This window comes from Ahaetulla prasina, chromosome 18, assembly GCF_028640845.1.
Source record: "Ahaetulla prasina isolate Xishuangbanna chromosome 18, ASM2864084v1, whole genome shotgun sequence".
Taxonomy (NCBI): Eukaryota; Metazoa; Chordata; class Lepidosauria; order Squamata; family Colubridae; genus Ahaetulla; species Ahaetulla prasina.
Window position 1 is genome coordinate 4,673,825 of NC_080556.1, and position 20,892 is coordinate 4,694,716.

At 45.2% G+C, this 20,892-nt stretch overlaps 1 protein-coding gene across 2 annotated transcripts in view; it reads left to right on the top strand.

Moving 5' to 3' along the window:
- Nucleotides 1-20,892, top strand: part of DVL1 (dishevelled segment polarity protein 1) — an 82,631-nt gene that overhangs the window by 24,226 nt on the left and 37,513 nt on the right. For both annotated transcript variants that reach the window (XM_058161465.1, XM_058161466.1), the window contains exons 2-3: nt 13,015-13,084; nt 16,824-16,945. In XM_058161465.1, coding sequence (XP_058017448.1) covers nt 13,015-13,084; nt 16,824-16,945 — 192 coding nt within the window. The remainder of the gene's footprint in view (nt 1-13,014; nt 13,085-16,823; nt 16,946-20,892) is intronic.

Genomic DNA, 20,892 nt, shown 5'->3' on the forward strand with positions numbered 1-20,892 from the left:
AAAAAGACGGTCGGATGGTATGTTTGCAGTCGGGGTGCCTGGAACACGAACTAAGATAATTGTATTGTTTAAGCCATGTAAGCACTTCTTGTCCAATGTCTTTTTTTTTTTTTTTTGGTGAGCATCCAATAAGCACTTTAAACCACTCATCCAGCAGGAGGCAAAAGTAGATGAAATTGACCTGTCCAGAAAAGTGAGGAAGAGCGGTGGATCAAGAGGGATTTTAAACAAGTTTGGCAGCACGCATCCATCTGCAGAGTGACAAAAAATCCATCTGCCAGCATTAGACGGAATCTAGGATGATTATCTTATATCTATTTTAAATTAGTCTTGGCCAAACCCGTATTTGAATTATCCAAAGTAAGAATTCACTGGCACTCACCGAGATAAAACATAAACTGGCAAGCCCTAGTTTCGAACTCTTCTCATTTCCAGCTTTGTTTGTCTCCCCCCCTTTCCCATGCTTTTCAGCTTTTGAGTTATTTTAGGATGGTTGTGGCTTACTGAGACAAACTCTTCAAGTCTAAAGGGGTTTCCATGAGCATGAAGGAAAATGGAGCTGCTCAAATGGAAGATAGGAAAAAGACCAAATGGGGAAAAAGTGGGGGGGTGGAGAGAGAGAGAGGGAGGGAGGTGTCAAACAGTTACAAACTTTGATTTTTCCCCTTTTCATGTGTGTGTGGCACTAAGTGGTAAGAATGTTTTTATTAATTACGCGCTGATTCAGAATTCAAAGAAGAGTGTTGCTTGTTGATGGATCTATAACTCCTTGCCAGAAACAGGCTAATGCAGAAAAAACAATGGTTACTAACCTGCCTTCCATTGAGGACTTGTATACTGCACGAGTCAAAAAGAGGGCTGTGAAAATATTTACAGACCCCTTGCATCCTGGACATAAACTATTTCAACTCCTACCCTCAAAACGACGCTATAGAACACCGCACACCAGAACAACTAGACACAAAGACAGTTTTTCCCCCGAACGCCATCACTCTGCTAAACAAATAACTCCCTCAACACGGTCAAAGCACTACTATTAATCTTCTCATTGTTCCCATCACCCATCTCCTTCCACTTATGACTGTATGACTGTAACTTTGTTGCTTGTATCCTTACGATTTATATTGATATTGACTGTTTCCTGATTGCTTATTTCTTCCCTATGACTATCATTAAGTGTTGTAAGTGTTGTACCTTGATGAAGGTATCTTTTCTTTTATGTACACTGAGAGCATATGCACCACAGACAAATTCCTTGTGTGTCCAATCACACTTGGCCAATAAAGAATTCTGTTCTGTTCTGTTCTGTTCTGTTCTATTCTATTGCGTGTACAACAAAGCCTCAATTTAAATGACCTTGGATTAGCAAATGTAGACATTCTGCTTATTAATAAATACACAGTTCTTCCTCTTATTACGGCAACCCCAGGCATTTTGTAACTTTTGTTAAGGGAGTCAAAAGATTCTTGTGGCAGACTTGGCAAACTGTTATGTAAAATTTGGCACTTGGCTCTTTTTTGGGGGGTTATGTTCCAATACTCCCAATGAACTTTTCGGAGTTGCTGATACAGGAAAGGAACAGAACGATTGTCCCACTAAGAGGATCAGGGAGTGTTTTTTGACTCCCTTCTCTCTCTCTTCTCATTTCTGCCCCCAACAACTCCATTTTATGCCAAAATCCATCTTTACCACTCTACCAACTCTGGCTTCCTGGGCCACAGTGGTTTTTCGTGGCATCTCTGCTACATGAAATGCCCTTTGATAAACTGGTCTTTTCCTTCCCACATTGCCAGAAAAGGGTTTTAGGCTTAGATGTAAAATCCTAAAGATATCGCCTGGCCTGGGGCGCAAAACCAATTCTCTGCTGTTTATCTCACAGATTTGAATAATAATAATAACTGCTTTGGTAGGGTTGGTTTTTTGTTTTGTTTTTTTGAGCTTGTTAATGGCATTACCTGCCTCAACAAGAAACCTGAAGGACAGCATTAAGAGAACTTTTTCCCAGCTCTTCCACAGAGGAGGAGGAAGAGAAGAAGAAGAAGAAGAAGAAAAAAAAAGCTAATTGTTAAGGCTAGTAGCGAGCTTGAAAAAGGCAGTCCTTGCCAATTGCCAAGCATTCATTTATTTATGTCATTTTTTAAAAAACAAATACAATAATCGAAGTTCTCTGAGCAGTGAACAGTGAAATGCAGTACAATCTGACTAAAAACCAGTGGTGAAATCTGCATCGGTTTACTACCAGTTCGCTGGCTGCACATGTGCGCCAAGCGCCAAGCGCATATGCACGGTGCGCACCACGCACCAAATGCAAGGTGCCCGCTCACGCAGTGCACGCCAAAAGGAGGCATGGGGTAAGTAGAATAGCGTGCCAGGGCGGGAGGGCAGGGTCAGCTGTGGCGCACGATCTTCAGAGCCTTTTTTTAAAATTATTTTTAAAAGCATTTTTTTAACAACCAAAAATTCTTTTAAAAGTTTAAAAAAAAAAGCTTTGACGATCGCGTGCCACAGCTGTGATCCCTGGAGCCTTTTTTTAAAAAACTTTTTAAAAGCATTTTTACTACCGGTTCCGGAGAACCGGTAGTAAAAAAATGCCTAAAAAGTAAAAATTAAAAAAGTTCCGACAATCAGCTGAGCGACGCACAATCTTCTGAACATTTTGTATACTTTTTAAAGCATTTTTAACCAAAAAAGTCCTTTCTAAACCATTTTTAACTAAAATGGTAGCACTTTAAATTTCATTCACAAGTATTTTTTAACTAAAAAAATTGCTTAAAAAGTAAAAAAAAAAAAAGTTCAGAAGATGGCGTGTTGCTCACCTGATCATTGGAACATATTTTTTTTTACATTTTTTACTACCGGTTCAGATGAACCGGACCGAACCGCGAGCATTTCACCGCTGCCAAAAATATATACAATCCAATGAAATCAAATACAAAATAAAAAACACCCTATAAGCTAGGCAGGTGTGATGCTCAGTAAGATGAGCATTTGTGTGTGTGTGTGTGTGTGTGTTTGTGTGAAAAGCGAGTGAGCTGGAAAGAAGCGGCAAGCTTTGGGTGGGCATGGGCATGGGTGGTTGGAGCAGGGATTTTTGCTACCGGTTCTCCAAACCACCCACCACCATCGCTACTGGATCGGCCGGTCCGGTCCGAACCGGGAGCATTTCACCCCTGATACTAACTTCCTACAGATGGAAACCTTAGAAGACATGCATAGCTGTGTATGCTTTTGTGTGTCTGATGTGTGTCTGGGGAATTCAGAAAAAGGAATTTTTCCACTGCTTCAAGAACACAGTAAATATTTTTTGTTAATGGAGAGTTGAAGCAGATGACCTTCGAAGTTCCTTACAACCAAATATTTTGCACAGGAAGTCCTCGACTTACCACCCACCCACCCACCCATCCATCCATCCCCATCTATCTATCTATCTATCTATCTATCTATCTATCTATCTATCTATCTATCTATCTATCTATCTATCTATCTATCTATCTATCTATCTATCTATCTACTGTATCTATCTACCTACCTACCTACCTACCTACCTACCTACCTACCTACCTACCTACCTACCTACCTACCTATCTATCTATCTATCTATCTATCTATCTATCTATCTATCTATCTATCTATCTATCTATCTATCTATCTATCTATCTATCGCACTAACTCCTATCCTCTCCTGTTCCTGGAATCTCTCTCAGCACTTTTTGGGGTGGAGATAAAAATATAAAAAAAGGAAGAAGTAGGAGCTATTTTAAGAATTGGATGTTCTCTTGGCTTGCCTGTAATTGCTACTAAAAGAAAATGAAAACGAAGCTGGCAGCCACAGGGGAGGCGTTTGCCCTGAGCCCCTGACTTGTTAAATGGCAGAAATTTAATGGATGGCTGCTTGGAGTTTTTAAGCCTCTTGAGTGTTATCCTCCCCTTTCCATTAGCAGTGGGGAGGACTGATGGTCTCTGCCAGGGGTCCTCAAACTTTTTAGGCAGGGGGCCAATTCACAGTCCGTCACACTGTTGGGGGACGGGACCGGATGGTGGGCATGGCTGGACCGGCTGGACGGGCGTGGCTAGGTGGTCATGTGACTGGGTAGGTATGGCCAATTTAGCAGTCCATTATACAATACGCAGAAATTAAACTTTGTTATGCTCCTGGGGGTGGAAAGGAAGTTAGTGAAGGGATGTGGCTGCATTGTCTCTCTCCCTCCCTCCCTCCCTCCCTCCCTCTTTCTTTTGGCTGGGACCACTCTGCCGCCCAAAAACGAGCCCGTTTTTGGCCCCCTTTGCCTCCAGAAGGTGGGGGGGCAGCAGGTAGGTGGGGCGATGTGGGTGGGGTAGCCTCGTGGTCCCATACAGGCTGGATTAATGGCTTCGGCAAGCCATATGTGGCCCACGGGCCATAACTTAAGGACCCCTCGTCTCTGGAATTCCACATGTGGATCAATACTGCCAACCTCTTGCAATTCACTCTCCCGAGCGATTCATTTTGCAATATAAAGCCAAAAAAAAGATTCATTCCGGAGTTCTGGGCAGCACTTTAAATTTCATTCACAAAACAAGGGTGGGTAACCTCATTGGACCCAGACAATTTACTAAACCTTACTTTAAGTTAGCGTTTAGCGTTTTGTCTTTAAAAATGGCAATACAGCAAGTTGACCTCGGTGCCTGGCTTTTCACCTGCCTTCTTCCAGAACCTTTTCCAATTCCCTCGTTTAGTTGACGTCGTCAGCTTTCCTGGTGGTCTCGGATCCAAACAAGATCAGGTTTCCGGTGCGGGTCATGGCTGACTGAAGATGTCTTTGCAAATGAGTGGTGACAAGAACCGTTGTATTTTATTCATTTATTTATTTATAATTAAATGTTTATACTGCCCTTCTCCCGAAGGACTCAGGGCGGTGTACAGCCATCTTAAAATACAACAGATAAATAGCAAATTTAAAAGACTTTAAAAACAAATATTAATAAGGCCATCAACTAAAACGGTCAAAGACCGGCTTAAAATACAGTTAAAATGCACATTAAAATATACTTAGGCTAGTCCCGCCCGATGAAATAGTAACGTCTTCAATTCCCGCTTGAAAGTCCGGAGGTCGGGAAGTTGGCGTAAATCCGGAGGCAACTCGTTCCAAAATTGAATGAAAGACCAATGAGTTAGACTGATGCTTTGGAGCAGCAGTCACCAACTAGTGGTCCGTGAACCACTGGTGGTCCATGAGAATATTTTAGTGGTCTGCAGAAAAATCTTTGCATTTTTGCATTTTATATATTGCACTAAATCAGAGATCCTCAAACTACGGCCCCTGGGCCAGATCCGGCCCACCAAAGCGATTAATCCCGCTTGCTGATCGGATGGGGTCCTTCAGGCACTTAGTGTGGCCACCTGTTTAGTAGCTCCAGCCCTTCCCTTCCCTCCCTGGGAGTCTAAGCGCTTCAGCATGGAGCGCGCAAAACTTTGGCCAGGCTCCTTGAAAGACGGAGTTTGCAGGGGACTGATCTAGCACCCAGGCTGACTACAAGACAAACATTCATTCTTGGCCATATTTGAGATTCTTAGCTGCAATGTAGAGCAAAGCTAGGGTTGACCCCGGGCACTTCTCTCCACTAACAGATGGCCAAGCTAAGTGCCTGAAGGACCCCATTCTGTCACTAATTCATATTAGTGGTCCATGGGATTTAAAATTACGAATATCCCTGAGATCCTAAAGGTTGGTGACCCCTGCTTTGGAGGATTGGGAGATGAGAATGAATGCTCTGAATGGCAGAGCCTTTCATAAGAACACAGTCACTCTGAATAATTAATAATATAGTTGGAAGCGGCTTTGGAGGTCTTCTACTCCAACCCCTTGCTCATGCAGGAAACTCTATAGTACAGTAGTGGGATTCAAATCCTGGTGCTACCGGTTTGCTATCGATAACATGCGGGCGTGCTCGCTCGCTTTTCAAGCGCACCACGCTTCTGCACATGCACAGAGCATTTTTGATGATGTCTGGGCGGGTGGGCGGAGCCTCCCACTGCCGCCACCACTGGTTTGCCTGAACCGGGGCGAACCGGGAGCAACCTACCGCTGCTATAGTACCATTTCTATTCACTTTTGGAAATGTTCAATTTAGCTACTTTAATGTGCATGCTAAAGGCCTTCAAAACAGCAAGCTTAATTTGTTATCTGGTAAGTGTTACTTTTTTTAGGATTTTTTTTTAAAATTTGCATTTATATCCCGCCCTTCTCCGAAGACTCAGGGGCAGCTTACACTATTTAAGAAATTTTAAACAGAGTCTCAAAAATTTACAATAATCTGCAATAAAAGCAGGGAAGAAAAGTGTCTTGATTTAAGAAAGTCTTAAACAGATTGGGAGACCAGACAGATTTGGAATATTGGTTATTTTTGTTGCAAGACTTGAAAAGCAAATATATAACTAAATAATATACTCGTGGGAAACCACTGAACCAGAATTAAATCCATATTAGGAACTGAGCCTTGATGAAGGCTGCAGATGAGCACTAGAAGGAACCAAAGGACGAGGCAGGAAAGAGTTAAAATGGCTAAGCTGGCTATAATTTTTTGATAGGTATACCATCTTCCATTTTAACTTCATTGCCTCACGGAAAGGTTTTTATTTTATATTTTCTTTTGCATTTGAAACCACAAGCGTCCACATCTGAGCTGGTTTCAAAGAGATTGTCGCTTGGTTTGGTCATTCATGCTGGTTTTTCAAGAGTTGCAATGTATCTTATCAATCAGAATAGAGCTGGAAGGGACCTTGGAGATCTTCTAGTCCATCCTTCTGCTCAAGCAGGAGACCCTACTCCATTTATTTATTTTATTTTTATTTTTTTATTTATTTATTTTATTTTGTCACACGGTATATATAAGCATAAGCATGTAATAACTACACAATATATAAGCATATATATAAAAGTATGAGTATGTAATAACTATATTAATTGGATATAACGAAAGGAAACAATAGGACAGGAACGGTAGGCACGCTTGTGCTCTTATGCACGCCCCTTACAGACCTCTTAGGAATGCGGTGAGGTCAATAGTAGACAGTTTTTGGTTGAAGCTTTGGGGATTTTGAGAAGAGACCACAGAGTCAGGTAGTGCATTCCAGGCATTAACAACTCTGTTACTGAAGTCATATTTTCTGCAATCAAGATTGGAGCGGTTCACATTAAGCTTAAATCTATTGTGTGCTCGTGTATTGTTTCAGACAAGTGGCTGTCCAGTCTCTTCTTAAAAGCCTCCAGTGTTGGAGCATCCACAATTTCTGGTGGCAAGCCGTTCCACTGGTTAACTGTCCTCACTATTAGGCAGCTTCTTCTTAATTCCAGGTTGCTTCTCTCCATGGTTAGTTTCCACCCATTGTTTCTTGTCTTGTATCTGTATTTGATTAGGAAAAGAAGTGGACTATTTTTCCCCCCCCTCATCTTTCTCTTTGTTCTTTTTATTCCTTGTCCTTGGGATGGAAGACCACCAGGAGCTCCCGGACCGTAGGCTAGCCTGAAAGCTTGATCTGGAGGAACCTTCTCCCCTCCTTTGTGCCTGACCTGACCTTAGATGTCTTTGTGTTGGGAAGAGAGGCTGAGTCAGACGTCAAAGTTTTTGTGTTAACCAGACTGGGAGAAAGTTTTTTCCAGCCTCTATGGTCTCTTTATATAGGAAGGCTGACAGTTTTGATTTCACCGCGTTGAGGGCCAACCTCCCTGGTGTGATGCCCAGACATGAGTGCCGTGCCTGACGTTGTGAAAAAGCTGCTAAGGGCCAGAGCTGCCTGCTTGATCAAGTTCAGCCGCCTTATCACTAAACTGTCAGCTTTGTTCCGCCTGATTGCTTGGCAGCAATGCCTTTTCGCCTTGGGGTGAGCGGCTGTTTTCTGTACAGGCCTGTACAGATTTGCCACTTGGCTCAGACAGGGGAATAAAGTGGAAAGAGGCCTTGATGCCGTGCTCTTCTTTGCCGGCTTCTTTCCCACACTGTCTTCAAGCTTAAAAAATGTTTCCTTTCCACAAGTGCTGAGTTGTTGTTAGTTGCGAAGTCGCGTCCGACCCATCGTGACCCCCATGGACAACGTTCCTCCCGGCCTTCCTGTCGTCTTCCATCTCCTGGAGTCCATTGAAGCTCATACCGACTGCTTCAGTGACTCCATCCAGCCACCTCGTTCTCTGCCGTTCCCTTCTTCTTTTGCCCTCCGTCATTCCCAGCATTAGGCTTGTCGTGACCTAGGCCCAAGTAGTTATTACCAGACACAATCAGGCCTAAACAGACGTATTTTATTAGAACAGCTGAGAATTACTTCATTCTCAGCTTAGTCCAAACTAATTCCAAGACAAAGTCCTTCAGAAAAAGTCCTTTGGCCTTATCACAAACTTTTGTCTTCTTTGGCACCCTGCCAAAGGCCTTTCTTGGCAAAGCCCCATGAAGTTCAGAAACAAGAGATGCCAACTAGGAACAACTGTAGCAACGTTGCTTTCCTACAAAGAGCCCAAGAGCCGTTGCTGCTTTTTTAAACCTTATGGGAGGGGCCAATCATCTCCTGGCCTTACTTCCCAGTTGTCCTTTTTGCTTTAGCTGCTCTTGCCTTCTGGCAGCTCTTCGCATGCGTGGAACAGGCTCCTCTGCTGTCCGCTTCTGGCGGCTCCGGCGTCTGCGCATCGCTCCCAGATGGCCCTGGCCCCATCTCTGCCTCCAATGCAGAGCCCTCATCCAGGTCTTCCCCTGACTCCAGGACTGGCCCATTGTCCTCCCCAGCCTCCTCACTGTCCGACTCTGCTGCCAGCTCCGCAGGGCTGCTGGTGGACCACAACAAGGCTCTTCTCCAGCAAGTCCTTCCTTCTCATTAGGTGGCCAAAAGGATTTGAGTTTTACTTTCAGTATCTGGCCTTCTAAAGAGCAGTTGGGGTTGATCTCCTCTAGGATCGACCGGTTGGATGGCCTTGCGGTCCAAGGGACTCGCAGGAGTCTCCTCCAGCACCAAAGTTCAAAGGCCTCCATTCTTTGGCGCTCAGCCTTCCTTATGGTCCAACTTTCACAGCCAGACGTTGCAACTGGGAAAATCATAGCTTTGACTATGCGGTTCTGCGCAGATCGTATTTGATGACGTCCGGGCGGAGCCTCCCGGTAGCCACCACTGCTACCGGTTCGTCTGAACCGGGGCGAACCTGTGGCAACCCACCACTGGGGTGATGTCTCTGCTTTTTAGTATGCTGTCTAGATTTGCTTAGAGAGGCTTCCAAATGAGGGCGAGAAGTTGGAAGGCCTCTCTTGGCTCATTTAGGGGGGGGGATTAAATTGCTCCCGTGTCATGAAGAAATGGGGGACAAACCTCTGCGAATCGAATCTCTGAAGGGGATCTTCACACAGCCCAGTTTTGCAGAGTGAAAATGGAGCACCTTAACTGGGTTTTGGGGGAAACAAAACAGTTGCTCTACTTCAGTTATTAAGTAGAAGAGAAAGAGAACTTCTATATATATATATATATATATATTTGTTTTCTGAGGTTTTCGCGGGTGTTTGTATGTAGGTCTTTGGTTATTCGGGTTTTCTCCCGTGTAAAATTGGAAGTGTCTTGGCGACACTTGCTCCCAGAAGCACGAAGCTGAAGCCTGAAGATGACGAATGAGACTTTGTCGAAACGTCGCCAAGACACTTCCAATTTTACGCGGGAGAAAACCCGAATAACCAAAGACCTACATATAAATATATATATATATGTATATAGGTCTTTGGTTGGTCGGGTTTTCTCCCATGTAAAATTGGAAGTGTCTTGGCGGCGTTTGACGAAGTCTCATTAAATCATCTTCAGGCTTCAGCTTCTGGGAGCAATGTGTGATCGCAGCTGTTTCTTCCTTTTAACTGCTAGTGGGGTTTGAACTGATTGGGTGGGAGCTTGGCTGTGCTCTGATTGGATGGGGGGTTTGTGCTCTGATTGGCTGGGGTGTGTCCTGTGTTGGTGGGGCTTGTTTGTGCTCTGTTTAGTCTGTGTTGCAGGGGATTAAACACAGACTAAACAGAGCACAAACAAGCCCCCACCCAAACAGGACACACCCCAGCCAATCAGAGCACAAACCCCCATCCAATCAGAGCACAGCCAAGCTCCCACCCAATCAGTTCAAACCCCCACTAGCAGTTAAAAGGAAGAAACAGCTGCGATCACACATTGCTCCCAGAAGCACGAAGCTGAAGCCTGAAGATGACGAATGAGACTTTGTCGAAACGTCGCCAAGACACTTCCAATTTTACACGGGAGAAAACCCGAACAACCAAAGACCTATATACAAACACCCGTGAAAACCTCAGAAAACAAATATATATGTATATATAAACATTGAGATTCTAGAAAGACTGCAGACAAGAGCAACAAAGATGATTAGGGGGCCCGGAGGCAAAGACATTTTAAAAAGCCTCTGCTTTTTAAATTCTTGATTACACACATTTGGATGCTGCTTTTGAGACAGAAAAGAGCAACTAAGAAGGTTAGGGGACTGGAGGCTAAAACATACGATCAACAGTTGCAGGAATTGCAGGTATGTCTAATTTAGTGAAAAGAAGGACCAGGGGAGACATGCTAGCAGTCTTCCAATATTTGAGGGGCTGCCACAGAGAAGAGGGAGTCAACCTATTCTCCAAAGCACCTGAAGGCAGGACAAGAAGCAATGGGTGGAAACTGATCAAGGAGAAGCAACTTAGAACTAAGGAGAAATTTCCTGATAAGTTAGAGGACGTTGCCGGTGCTCCATCGCTGGTGGCTTTTAAGAAGAGACTGAACAACCATTTGTCTGAAATGATATAGGATCTCTTGCCTGAGCAGGGGGTTGGACTAGAAGACCTCCATGGTCCCTTCCAACTCTTGTTAGTCTGTTTTAATTTGTGATGCAGTCAAACGAATGCAATCCAGGTTGCCACCCACTGACCCTGACATTCCAACATTTGAACAGACAACCTGGTTCCAAAAACAGACCCTGTTTTATTGTGTGATGCATTTCTACTTCAAATTCATATCAGCCTCCCTGTGGCCTTGTCGACTTGTTTTTTTTGTTGCGATTAGACAATCGGTTTGTCCCGCAGCCCCTTTGTAAATGTAATCTGTGCAAACTGCAGGAGATGACTTCCCTGGTGAAAAATAATTTCCCCCTCTACCCATCGATTTTTGAAAAATATGGTCTGTGGCTGTTTCCCAACTTGGTGGGTTTTTGTTTTTTTTTTTGCTGGGGTGGGGAGCCTGCTGTTTTACTTTCATAAGATTGGAATTGAATTGGTCATTTTGAATTGCCGTTGGCGCTCCTGAGTCCTATCTCTTTGATGGATTGTATGGATTGCAGCCAAGAAATTTAAAGACGCTTGCTCCTGGGAAGGAAAGCTATGGCAATTCTAGACAGCATACTAAAAAGCAGAGACATTGCCCTGCCAACAAAAGTGTGTCTAGTCAAGGCGATGGTTTTTCCAGTTGCAATGGATGGCTGTGAAAGTTGGACCATAAGAAAGGCTAAGCACCAAAGAATTGAGGCCTTTGAACTCTGGTGCTGGAGAAGATTCCTGCGAGTCCCTTGGACTGCAAGACGATCCAAGTCCTAGAGGAGATCAACCCTGACTGACTGCTCTTTAGAAGGCCAGATCCTGAAGAGGAAACTCAAATCCTTTGGCCACCTAATGAGAAGGAAAGACTCCCTGGAGAAGAGCCGAATACTGGGAAAGATTGAGGGCAAAAGAAGAAGGGGACGACAGAGAACGAGATGGCTGGATGGAGTCATTGAAGCAGTAGGCATGAGCTTAAATGGACTCCGGAGGATGGTGGAGGACAGGAAGGCCTGGAGGAATGTTGTCCATGGGTTGCGATGGGTCGGACACGACTTTGCAACTAACAACAACAAATGGATTGCAGAAGGGAATGCTTTGTGGCTCAGACTGCGTGCATGCATTCATATGTAGAGAAGCACTGATTGAAAATTGGCAAAATAAAAGTTTGGAGGAGGTGGCAGGGGAATAACAGATCAGAAAAGGTAGCAGGGGAGAAGGAAAACTTGGAAAAGGGTTATGCGATAAAAATAAAACAGGAGGAATGTCGTTTCCTCGGTTTCTTCGCCTCCGTCCACTGAGACTTCAGAAAAATACGCTCCAAATCGTCGAATTCTTGCTTTCTGGATTATATTTAATCCTATATACTTCTTGGCTCTGTGGTGAAAACGAAAGATAATTTTGAGATAGTTTGAAAAGCAAAGTTCGGATTTTATCCTGATGATGAGCCTTAAACGTCTCTGAAAAGATGCTCTCGCGGCAACTGGGAATAATTATCAACTGCCGGGTAGTAGTTGTGCGTTTGAGATGAAGCTCTTCTCTGAATCCACGGAACTGCTGAATATTTTATTGCTGAGCAATGGCCCTTTTAAAAGCTGTGTTTATATAGCTGGCAAAAGTGCGGTTACTTGAAATGGGGTTGTTGTGGGTTGGAGGTGGGAACAGTTTCATCTGCTTGCTCCGCCCTTAAGGCCTCGGCCACTTTAAGACTTGTGGACTTCAACTCCCAGAATTCCTCAGCCTGGCTGAGGAATTCTGGGAGTTGAAGTCCACAAGTCTTAAAGTGGCCAAGGTTGGAGACCCCTGCTGTCGATCTATGCTTCCCACTGAGCTGGTGCACTCCCTGGCAAGGGGCATCATTAAGAACAGGGCATTTCCTAGCAGTGACGAGTTGATGCTTAACTTTTCTCAAAGCATGTGGTTTATTTCTTGATTATTTTCCCCCACCCCTTCTAACATTTTTTGCCCCTCCCATTTATGGGAGCGGGCATTGCTCCTTTTTCCTGTCTTGGAATCTGAAACTTTGGCTCGCTGGCTTGACCTTGGTGTGTGAAGTGCTCGTTTTGAGGATTTTTGCACCTGAACGATGCCGATATTTAGGTGTCAGCTGTTCCTTTGTGCGCTCCCGTGTCACCTTTTATACCTAGGTTTTGTCAGGTTTATCATCCAATGGAAAGATTTGATGTTTCCTTTTTTTTTTTCCCCTTTCTTTTCTCCCAGGGTGGTGAAGGAAGAGATCTCGGATGACAACGCCAAACTCCCATGTTTCAACGGACGTGTCGTGTCCTGGGTACGTGGAGTCACTTCTGCCAGATCATTGACGCGGGCAAAAGACACGGTTGGAGCGGGGAGGGGGGGTGTCTTTGCAAAATGGGACCCGTCACTTGCCAGGTCTTGCGTGCATTTCATATATATCTCCGGAAGAAGAAGAAAAAACACGAGAGGTTGCAAGACTTGGCTCTTTCCCCAGCCACAGCTCTGAGGTTCAAGTATCTTACGGGTTTCCGAGCTCCTTTTGGTTTGATTATGAATTCTTCCATTCCTGTTCTTAGCCTCCCGTCCGCAGCCCGTTCTGCAAATTCATCGCTAATTGCCTTCAATAGTTGGCGATTTTGAATCCCCCTCTTTTGAAAGCCGCCTCCATTTTTCGGCTGAAAAACCATGCTTGGCCACCCTGCTGAGGTTGACTTTGTTTGCCAAAACGCCCCTTGTCTGTCTTGGGGCGGCGTGCCGGCTGACACAGGTTGCGCACAGTGGGTTGGCCATTGTAGGCAATTTTCTGTTTCATCGGCTGCAATAACGGGATGTCATTTTTCCTCCCCCCCCAACCTTTGGGAAAACCCCACCTGATTTGCCGCTTTGGCACTGGTTCCTGATTGGCCGAAGATGATGTCATGCTTTTTCCCCTCTCCCAATAACCGCATCCCGCCATGCAGGGTGGTACTCCCCCCACCCCCACCCCCGGTAAGCCTCGGTGGTATGATTCTCTTTTTTTCTCATGCATGGTTCTTTCCCAGGTCTGCTACTAATTCAGACAAACGGATAAAATCTGTTCAGCCTTAAGATTGTTCTAAAAAAACCAGCCAGGCAGAGGGATGGGTGGAAAAAATGGTTGCCAAGCAATCCATCATGGAGTAACAATGGCTTTTTCTGTATAGAAGGAAACGTGTACTTTAGCATAGTGGCCTCTTCTATAGAGAATTGTCCCTTGGAACTGATCATGTCTTCTACAGCCTTCCTGGTCAGCTTCAAACCAAGGTTTCCGATCTTTTAAGTTTAGATCTAAATCCAGATTTATCTTAAATAATTACTTTGTTGTAAAAATAAAAGCACCCAGTGTTCTTTATATGATTAAAATCCATGCAAGCTCTCATATTGTGTTTTATAGGCTTTGCCAGGGGTGAAATCTACTTACCTTCCCTACCGTTTTGGAAGGGCACACGTGCCACGTGCGCGGCGTGTGCACGCTTGGACCCTCTGCGCATGCTCAAACCAAGGATGAAATGTTCCCGGTTTGGACCGGATCGCCCGATCTGGTAGCGATGGCGGCGGGTGGTTCGGAAAACCAGTAGCAAAACCTTGCCCCCCCCCGCATGCCCAGCTGAGCTGCGCAATCATCAGAGGTTGTTGTTTTTTTTTTACTTTTAAAAGCATTTTTTCTTCGGCCAAAAAAAATACTTTTAAAAGTAAAAAAAAAAGCCTCTGATGATCGCGCGGTTCAGCTGGGATCATCAGAGCTCTTTAAAAGCATTTTTTCCTCTGGCGATCCCAGCTGAGTTGCCTGATCATCACCGGCTTTTAAAAGCATTTTTTAACAATCTCTTCGGCCGAAGAGGTTGTAGAAAAAAATGCTTTAAAAGTTAAAAAAAAAAAAGTTGGCCACGCCCACCCAGTCACATTACCCCCCCAAAGCCACGCCCACAGAACCAAATTTTACATTTCACCCCTGGCGCAAACCCTTCTGCGCATGCACAGAGGATAAAAAAAGAGGTTACTTCCTGGTTTTAACAGCGTCCGGGTGGGTGGGCGGAGCCTCGTGCTGCCCCCGCTACCGGTTCTCCAAACCACCCACCGCTGCTACCGGTTCGCCTGAACCGATGCGAGGCGGTAGCATTTCACCCCTGGGCTTTGTCCTTTTTAACATGGCTGCAATGGGCAAAGTTACCTAATGCCTTAGCTTTAAATTCTCAATTTGTCCAGTAAAGTATTAAGCCTTTGGGTTGTTGTTTGTTTGTTTCTTGTCCCTTTAGAAATTAGAATTGGCAGGTCTTCAGATCTTTTAAAAGACATTACCTACCCACATTACAGCATATTTTTAGAACAACAAAAAAATAGATTTTTTTAAAGGGTGCGTTGTAGAACTTGGCTCGCTAACGTGAACTGCTCCGATCTATGTGTTTTTCCCTCCAGCCCTAGAATATTTTTTCTTCTTCTCTGCGCTCACTTGTCTTGTTAGTCTTTTAATGAAGACGTCATTCACGCCCACCTCAAAAAAACCCACCTACGCTGAATTCTCACTCCCTCTCGGGGAAGCATTTTCCTGTTAGTAACCTAACAGGGAAGGGGGGGGAAAAAAACACATGTAACATTTGCATTTTTCTTTGATTTCTCCCCCCCTCCCGCCTCCTTTTAATTCATGCAAACCTTTTCATCAGCAAAAATGATGCCAGAGGGGTAGATGGTCCCCTGGTATTTTCCGCCCCGCCATTCTGTCAGTCCACCTCTCTGACATTTTCTTTCCGAAGAACATTTCCCCTGCAGATCAGCTCGGGGAATAGCAATTTGGTGCCTTCTGTCACTGGCTGGGTTTTGCCTTTGGTATTCTTTTAGCATTTCCCCCCCGGGGTAATTCTTTCGAAAGGCGGGCTTCGCTGAGATGAGAAACACACAGCTATTTTGCGCTGAACCTCATTCTAGTACGAGCGTGGAAAGAAAGGGAAGAAAAATCTGTTAGTGTAAGATCTCTCTCAGGTTGGAAGGTAAACAGACATGAGCTGAGGCCCAGGATAGCTCTGAATACAATCCTGCTTCTCGTGCCTAGAGCAGGGGTGTCAAAACGCGATTTCAAAACTCGAGGGCCGGATCAGCATTGCGGTTGCCTTCCTGGGGTCAGGAGGGGAGGGGCGTGGCTGGGGTGGCCATGGCTGATTGGGCATATCACACACACACACACACACACACACACGAAAGCAGTGTGAGTTTCAAAAATTTTTATTACCGGTTCTGTGGTTGTGGCTTGGTGGGCGTGGCATGGCTTGGTGGGTGTGGCAGGGGAAGGTTACTGCAAAATCCCCATTTCTTCCCGATCAGCTGGGACTCAGGAGGCAGAGGATAGACAGAGGCGGGGCCAGTCAGAATTTTTACTACCGGTTCTCCGAACTACTCAAAATTTCCGCTACCGGTTCTCCAGAACTGGTCAGAACATGCTGAAACCCACCTCTGCGTGAAAGGCCAGAGATGCTGGTGCAGGTGATCCACCCCAGATCAGGCCTGTGCGCCCGTGCGCTCACCAGCTCCTATGCGCACACACGCATGCCGGGATGGGGTGGGCTGGACCCTTACAGTTTCCAGGATGGCCGCACGCACGGGCCGGATCCGACCACATCGCGGGCCAGATCTGGCCCATGGACTGTCAGTTTTGGAAGGCAATTTTTTTTTTTTTTTTGCTTCTTAACTGCCACATATTTTAGCTGGGGAAGTTGGGAGGGGGTTGTTGTTGGAGCGGTAGAAAGTTAGTCATAATAACATTCCATATTCAAGGACATCCCTCAAAGAGGGGTTCTGTTGGCTTCTGTTTGCATATCCTGCAGTTAAAAAAAAGTTTGGATTTCCCCCAAGTATAATTGTTTAGTATCAATACAGGGTCAGATGGGCAATAGTCCTTTTTCGGTCAAGCAAGCCGCTCAAGGTGGTTGTTTTCAGAAGTCAGGATGATGGTTATCAAGGCACCCTCCTCCACAACATTGAGGACGGAAAGTTGCGTATCCTCGTCCTGACGTCCTCATTTAATTCACCTCCTTGTCTTGCAGCTGGTCCTGGCCGAGAGCTCCCATTCGGATGGCGGATCGCAGTGCGCCGAAAGCCACACCGATCTTCCTCCTCCCCTGGAGCGAACCGGAGGCATCGGAGACTCTCGCCCCCCTTCCTTTCAGTATGGTTCGATTTAAACATTTCAACACACCACACTCATTCTGCTGCATGCGATTTTAACATGGGCGTTTTCCAGAATTTAAAAAAAAAATGGAAAAATGGGGGGGAATCTGCGAAAAATGGGGGGGGGGATCTCTCCACTTTCAGCAGCTGGAATGGCCAATGGTCAGATAAGGTGGAAACTGCAATCCAGCAAAAGCTGGAAAGCCTCAAGCTGTCCACTCTTTGCTGATCTCAATAGAAATAGGATAGGATGGGATGGGATGGGTTGGGATGGGATGGGATGGGATGGGATGGGATAGGAGGAGGATAGGGGTGGGATGGGATGGGGTGGGGTGGGATGGGTTAGGATAGGATGGGATGGGATGGGATAGGATAGGATAGGATAGGATAGGAGGAGGATAGGGGTGGGATGGGTTAGGATAGGATGGGATGGGATGGGATAGGATAAGACAGGACAGGACAGGATAGGATAGGATAGGATAGGTGGAGGATAGGGATGGGATGGGATGGGATGGGATAGGATAGGATAGGATAGGATAGGATAGGATAGGTGGAGGATAGGGATGGGATGGGATGGGATGGGATGGGATGGGATGGGATGGGATAGGATAGGATAGGATAGGATTCTTTATTGGCCAAGTGTGAGTGGACACACAAGGAATTTGTCTTTAGTGCATATGCTCTCAGTGTACATAAAAAGAGAAGATACATTCGTCAAGACTCACAAGATGCCATGCTTATTGATAGTCCTTGGATACTAAATAAGCAATCAAAATCATACTAGGAAACTAAATAAAACAATATAAATCATAAAGATACAAGCAACAAGGTTATAGTCATAAGTAGAAGGAGATAGGTAATAGGAAGGATGAGAAGAAGAATAGTAAATTCAGATTTTTTTACTACTGGTTCCGTGGGCGTGGCTTGGCATGGCATGGCTTGGCGGACGTGGCTTGGCTTGGTGGGCATGGCAGGGAAAGGATACTGCAAAATCTCCATTCCCACCCCACTCTGGAACCAGCCAGAAGGTGGTATTTGCCAGTTCTCCGAACTACTCAAAATTTCCGCTACCGGTTGTCCAGAACCTGCTGGATTCACCCCTGTAATACAGTCTTAGTAAATAGGATTGATAAATAGGATGCTAGGATTGCTTTGTGCAAAGCGTCATTTTTTTTCCCACGGAGAAGAATGTTTCCTACTCGGGTGCTACTTTGACAGCCTTGGTGAGAGGAGAAGGTGGCGTTGTCGCAAGTCATCAGATAGCGAGAAGCGAGCAGGGATTAATTGCCTTTAATGACAGGCGTCACATAACGCGGGTTTAGATGTTAATATCCACTGTGGTGCAAGTTTTGGTTTGTCCCTATTGTGAAAAAAACGCTGGCAACTTTGACTCAGCAACTCTCTACATCGACAAAGTATTTTCCCTCTATTCAGAATGTTCGTTATAATTGTCATGCTAAATTAGTGAAAAAACAGGGCTGGTGGAAAACAGGTTTTAAGAAATAATGTATTAATGGGGTACAAATAATCCTCGACTTGCGACCACAATTGAGCCCAACGTTTCTGTTGTTAAGCGAGACAGTTCTTAAGCGAGCTTTGCCCCATTTTACGACCTCCCTTGCCACCGCTGTTAAGCGAATCACTGCAGTTGATAACTTAGTCACACGGTTGTTAAGCAAATCCGGTTTCTCCCCCCCCCCCCTTGACTTCGCTTGCCAGAAGGTTCCAAAAGGGGATCGTGTGACCCTGGGACTCTGTGACCGTCATAAGTATGAACCGGTCGCCAAGCATCTGAATTTTGATTACGTGATCATGAGGATGTTACAAAGGTTGTAAGTGTGAAAAACGGTCATAGGTCACTTTTTCCAGTGCGGTTGTAACTTTGAACGGTCACTAAATGAACTGTTGTAAGTTCAGGCCTACATATATTTTAGAAACATGTCTTTAACTAACATCTTTTTCAAAAAGTCAGTGGACTTGTGTCCCTGCAGATATAGACGGTCCTCGACTTACGATTGCAATCGAGCCCAAAGTTTCTGCTGCTAAGCAAAGCAGTTGTTAGGGGAGTTTTACTCCATTTTTTTTTTTTTTGTTTACATTTATACCCCGCCCTTCTCCGAAGACTCAGGGCGGCTTACAATGTATAGGGCAATAGTCTCATTCTATTTGTATATATTTACAAAGTCAACTTATTGCCCCCCCAACAATCTGGGTCCTCATTTTACCTACCTTATAAAGGATGGAAGGCTGAGTCAACCTTGGGCCGGGCTCGAACCTGCAGTAATTGCAGGCTTTGTGTTCTTAATAACAGGCCTTACCAGGCAGAGCTAAACCGGCCCAAGGTTTAGCTTTTATGACCTTTTTTTGCCACGTTAAGTGAATCACTGCAGTTGTTAAGTGAATCATGTTGTCATGAAACGAATCTGGCTCCCCCCCCCCCCGCATTGACTTCGCTTGTCAGAAGCCAGATGGGAAGTTTACAAATGGTGATCACATGCTCTCGTGACGCTAAAACCGTCATAAGTACATGCCAGTTGCCAAAGGGTCTGAATTTTGATCACGTGAACATGGAGATGTTGCAGCGGTCATAACAGGGGTGAAATCCAGCAGGTTCTGACAGGTTTGGGCGAACCGCTAGCGGAAATTTTGAGTAGTTCAGAGAACCGGCAAATACCACCTCTGGCTGGCCCCAGAGTGGGGTGGGAATGGAGACTTTGCAATATCCTTCTCCCAGGAATAGAGAGGGAAGGAGAGATTTTGCTGTATCCTTTATCCTGGAGTGGGGTGGGAATGGAGATTTTGCAGTATTCTTCCCCTGCCACACCCACCAAGCCATGCCCACCAAGCTACAGGACCGGTAGTAAAAAAAAAAAATTGGACTTCACCACTGGGTCATAAATATGAAAAATCCATCTCAGGTGACCTTTTTCAGTGCCATTGCACTTCGAATGTCACTAAACGAATGGTTGCAAGTAAAGGACTATCCTGTTTTGTAGCAGCCCAACATCTGGAGGGGTTACGGGTTTCTTGTTCCTATTTCAAACATTCTTATAAAACAGTTTCTAAAAAAGAGAAGAGTTTGGCTCGTACTGAGTGGGATATCCTAACCAAGGGTGAATCAGAAAGTTAAAAATAACGGCGATAATAATAATAAAACAAAGAGTACGACACTTAAAGCTGATAAAATCAGGAATTCTGCGTCCAGGACAATCTTTTTACTTTGTTCCCTCACCCACCCACCCACCTCCCCGTCCTGGGAATGGGTCACACCCTGCGTGTAGCATTCCCGCCTAGAACAGTTAGTGACAGGGAGATTGATTGCTTCAGCCAGCCTGCTTCCTTCTTTTGCATTGATGTTTCTGCCCTCTCCTGGCTGTTCCCTTGCATGGTCAGAGAAAATGTTTTTTTTTTTAGTTTCGCCAATACACAGTGGCTAAGACGCTGAGCTTGTCAATCGAAAGGTCGGCAGTTCAGCGGTTCGAATCCCTAGTGCTGCCGCGTAACGGGGTGAGCTCCCGTGACTTGTCCCAGCTTCTGCCAACCTAGCAGTTTGAAAGCATGTAAAAAATGCAAGTAGAAAAATAGGGACCATCTTTGGTGGGAAGGTGACGGCGTTCCATGCGCCTTTGGCATTGAGTCATACCGGCCACATGACCACGGAGACGTCTTCGGACAGCGCTGGCTCTCTGGCTTTGATACGGAGATGAGCACCGCCCCCTAGAGTCAGAAACGACTAGCACGTATGTGCGAGGGGAACCTTTATCTTTAACACATACATGAACAACTTGAAGACTCGCATTTTTGAGCCTATCCACCCCGTTCACCAGTGCGCAGTGCTGAATGCATTGTGTGAACCCCCAGCCGAACGATAGCAGTTAAAAAGACCCAAGAAAAATAACATTTCTCCGCTCTCCAAACTTAATCCAGCGGATTAACGGAGCTTCC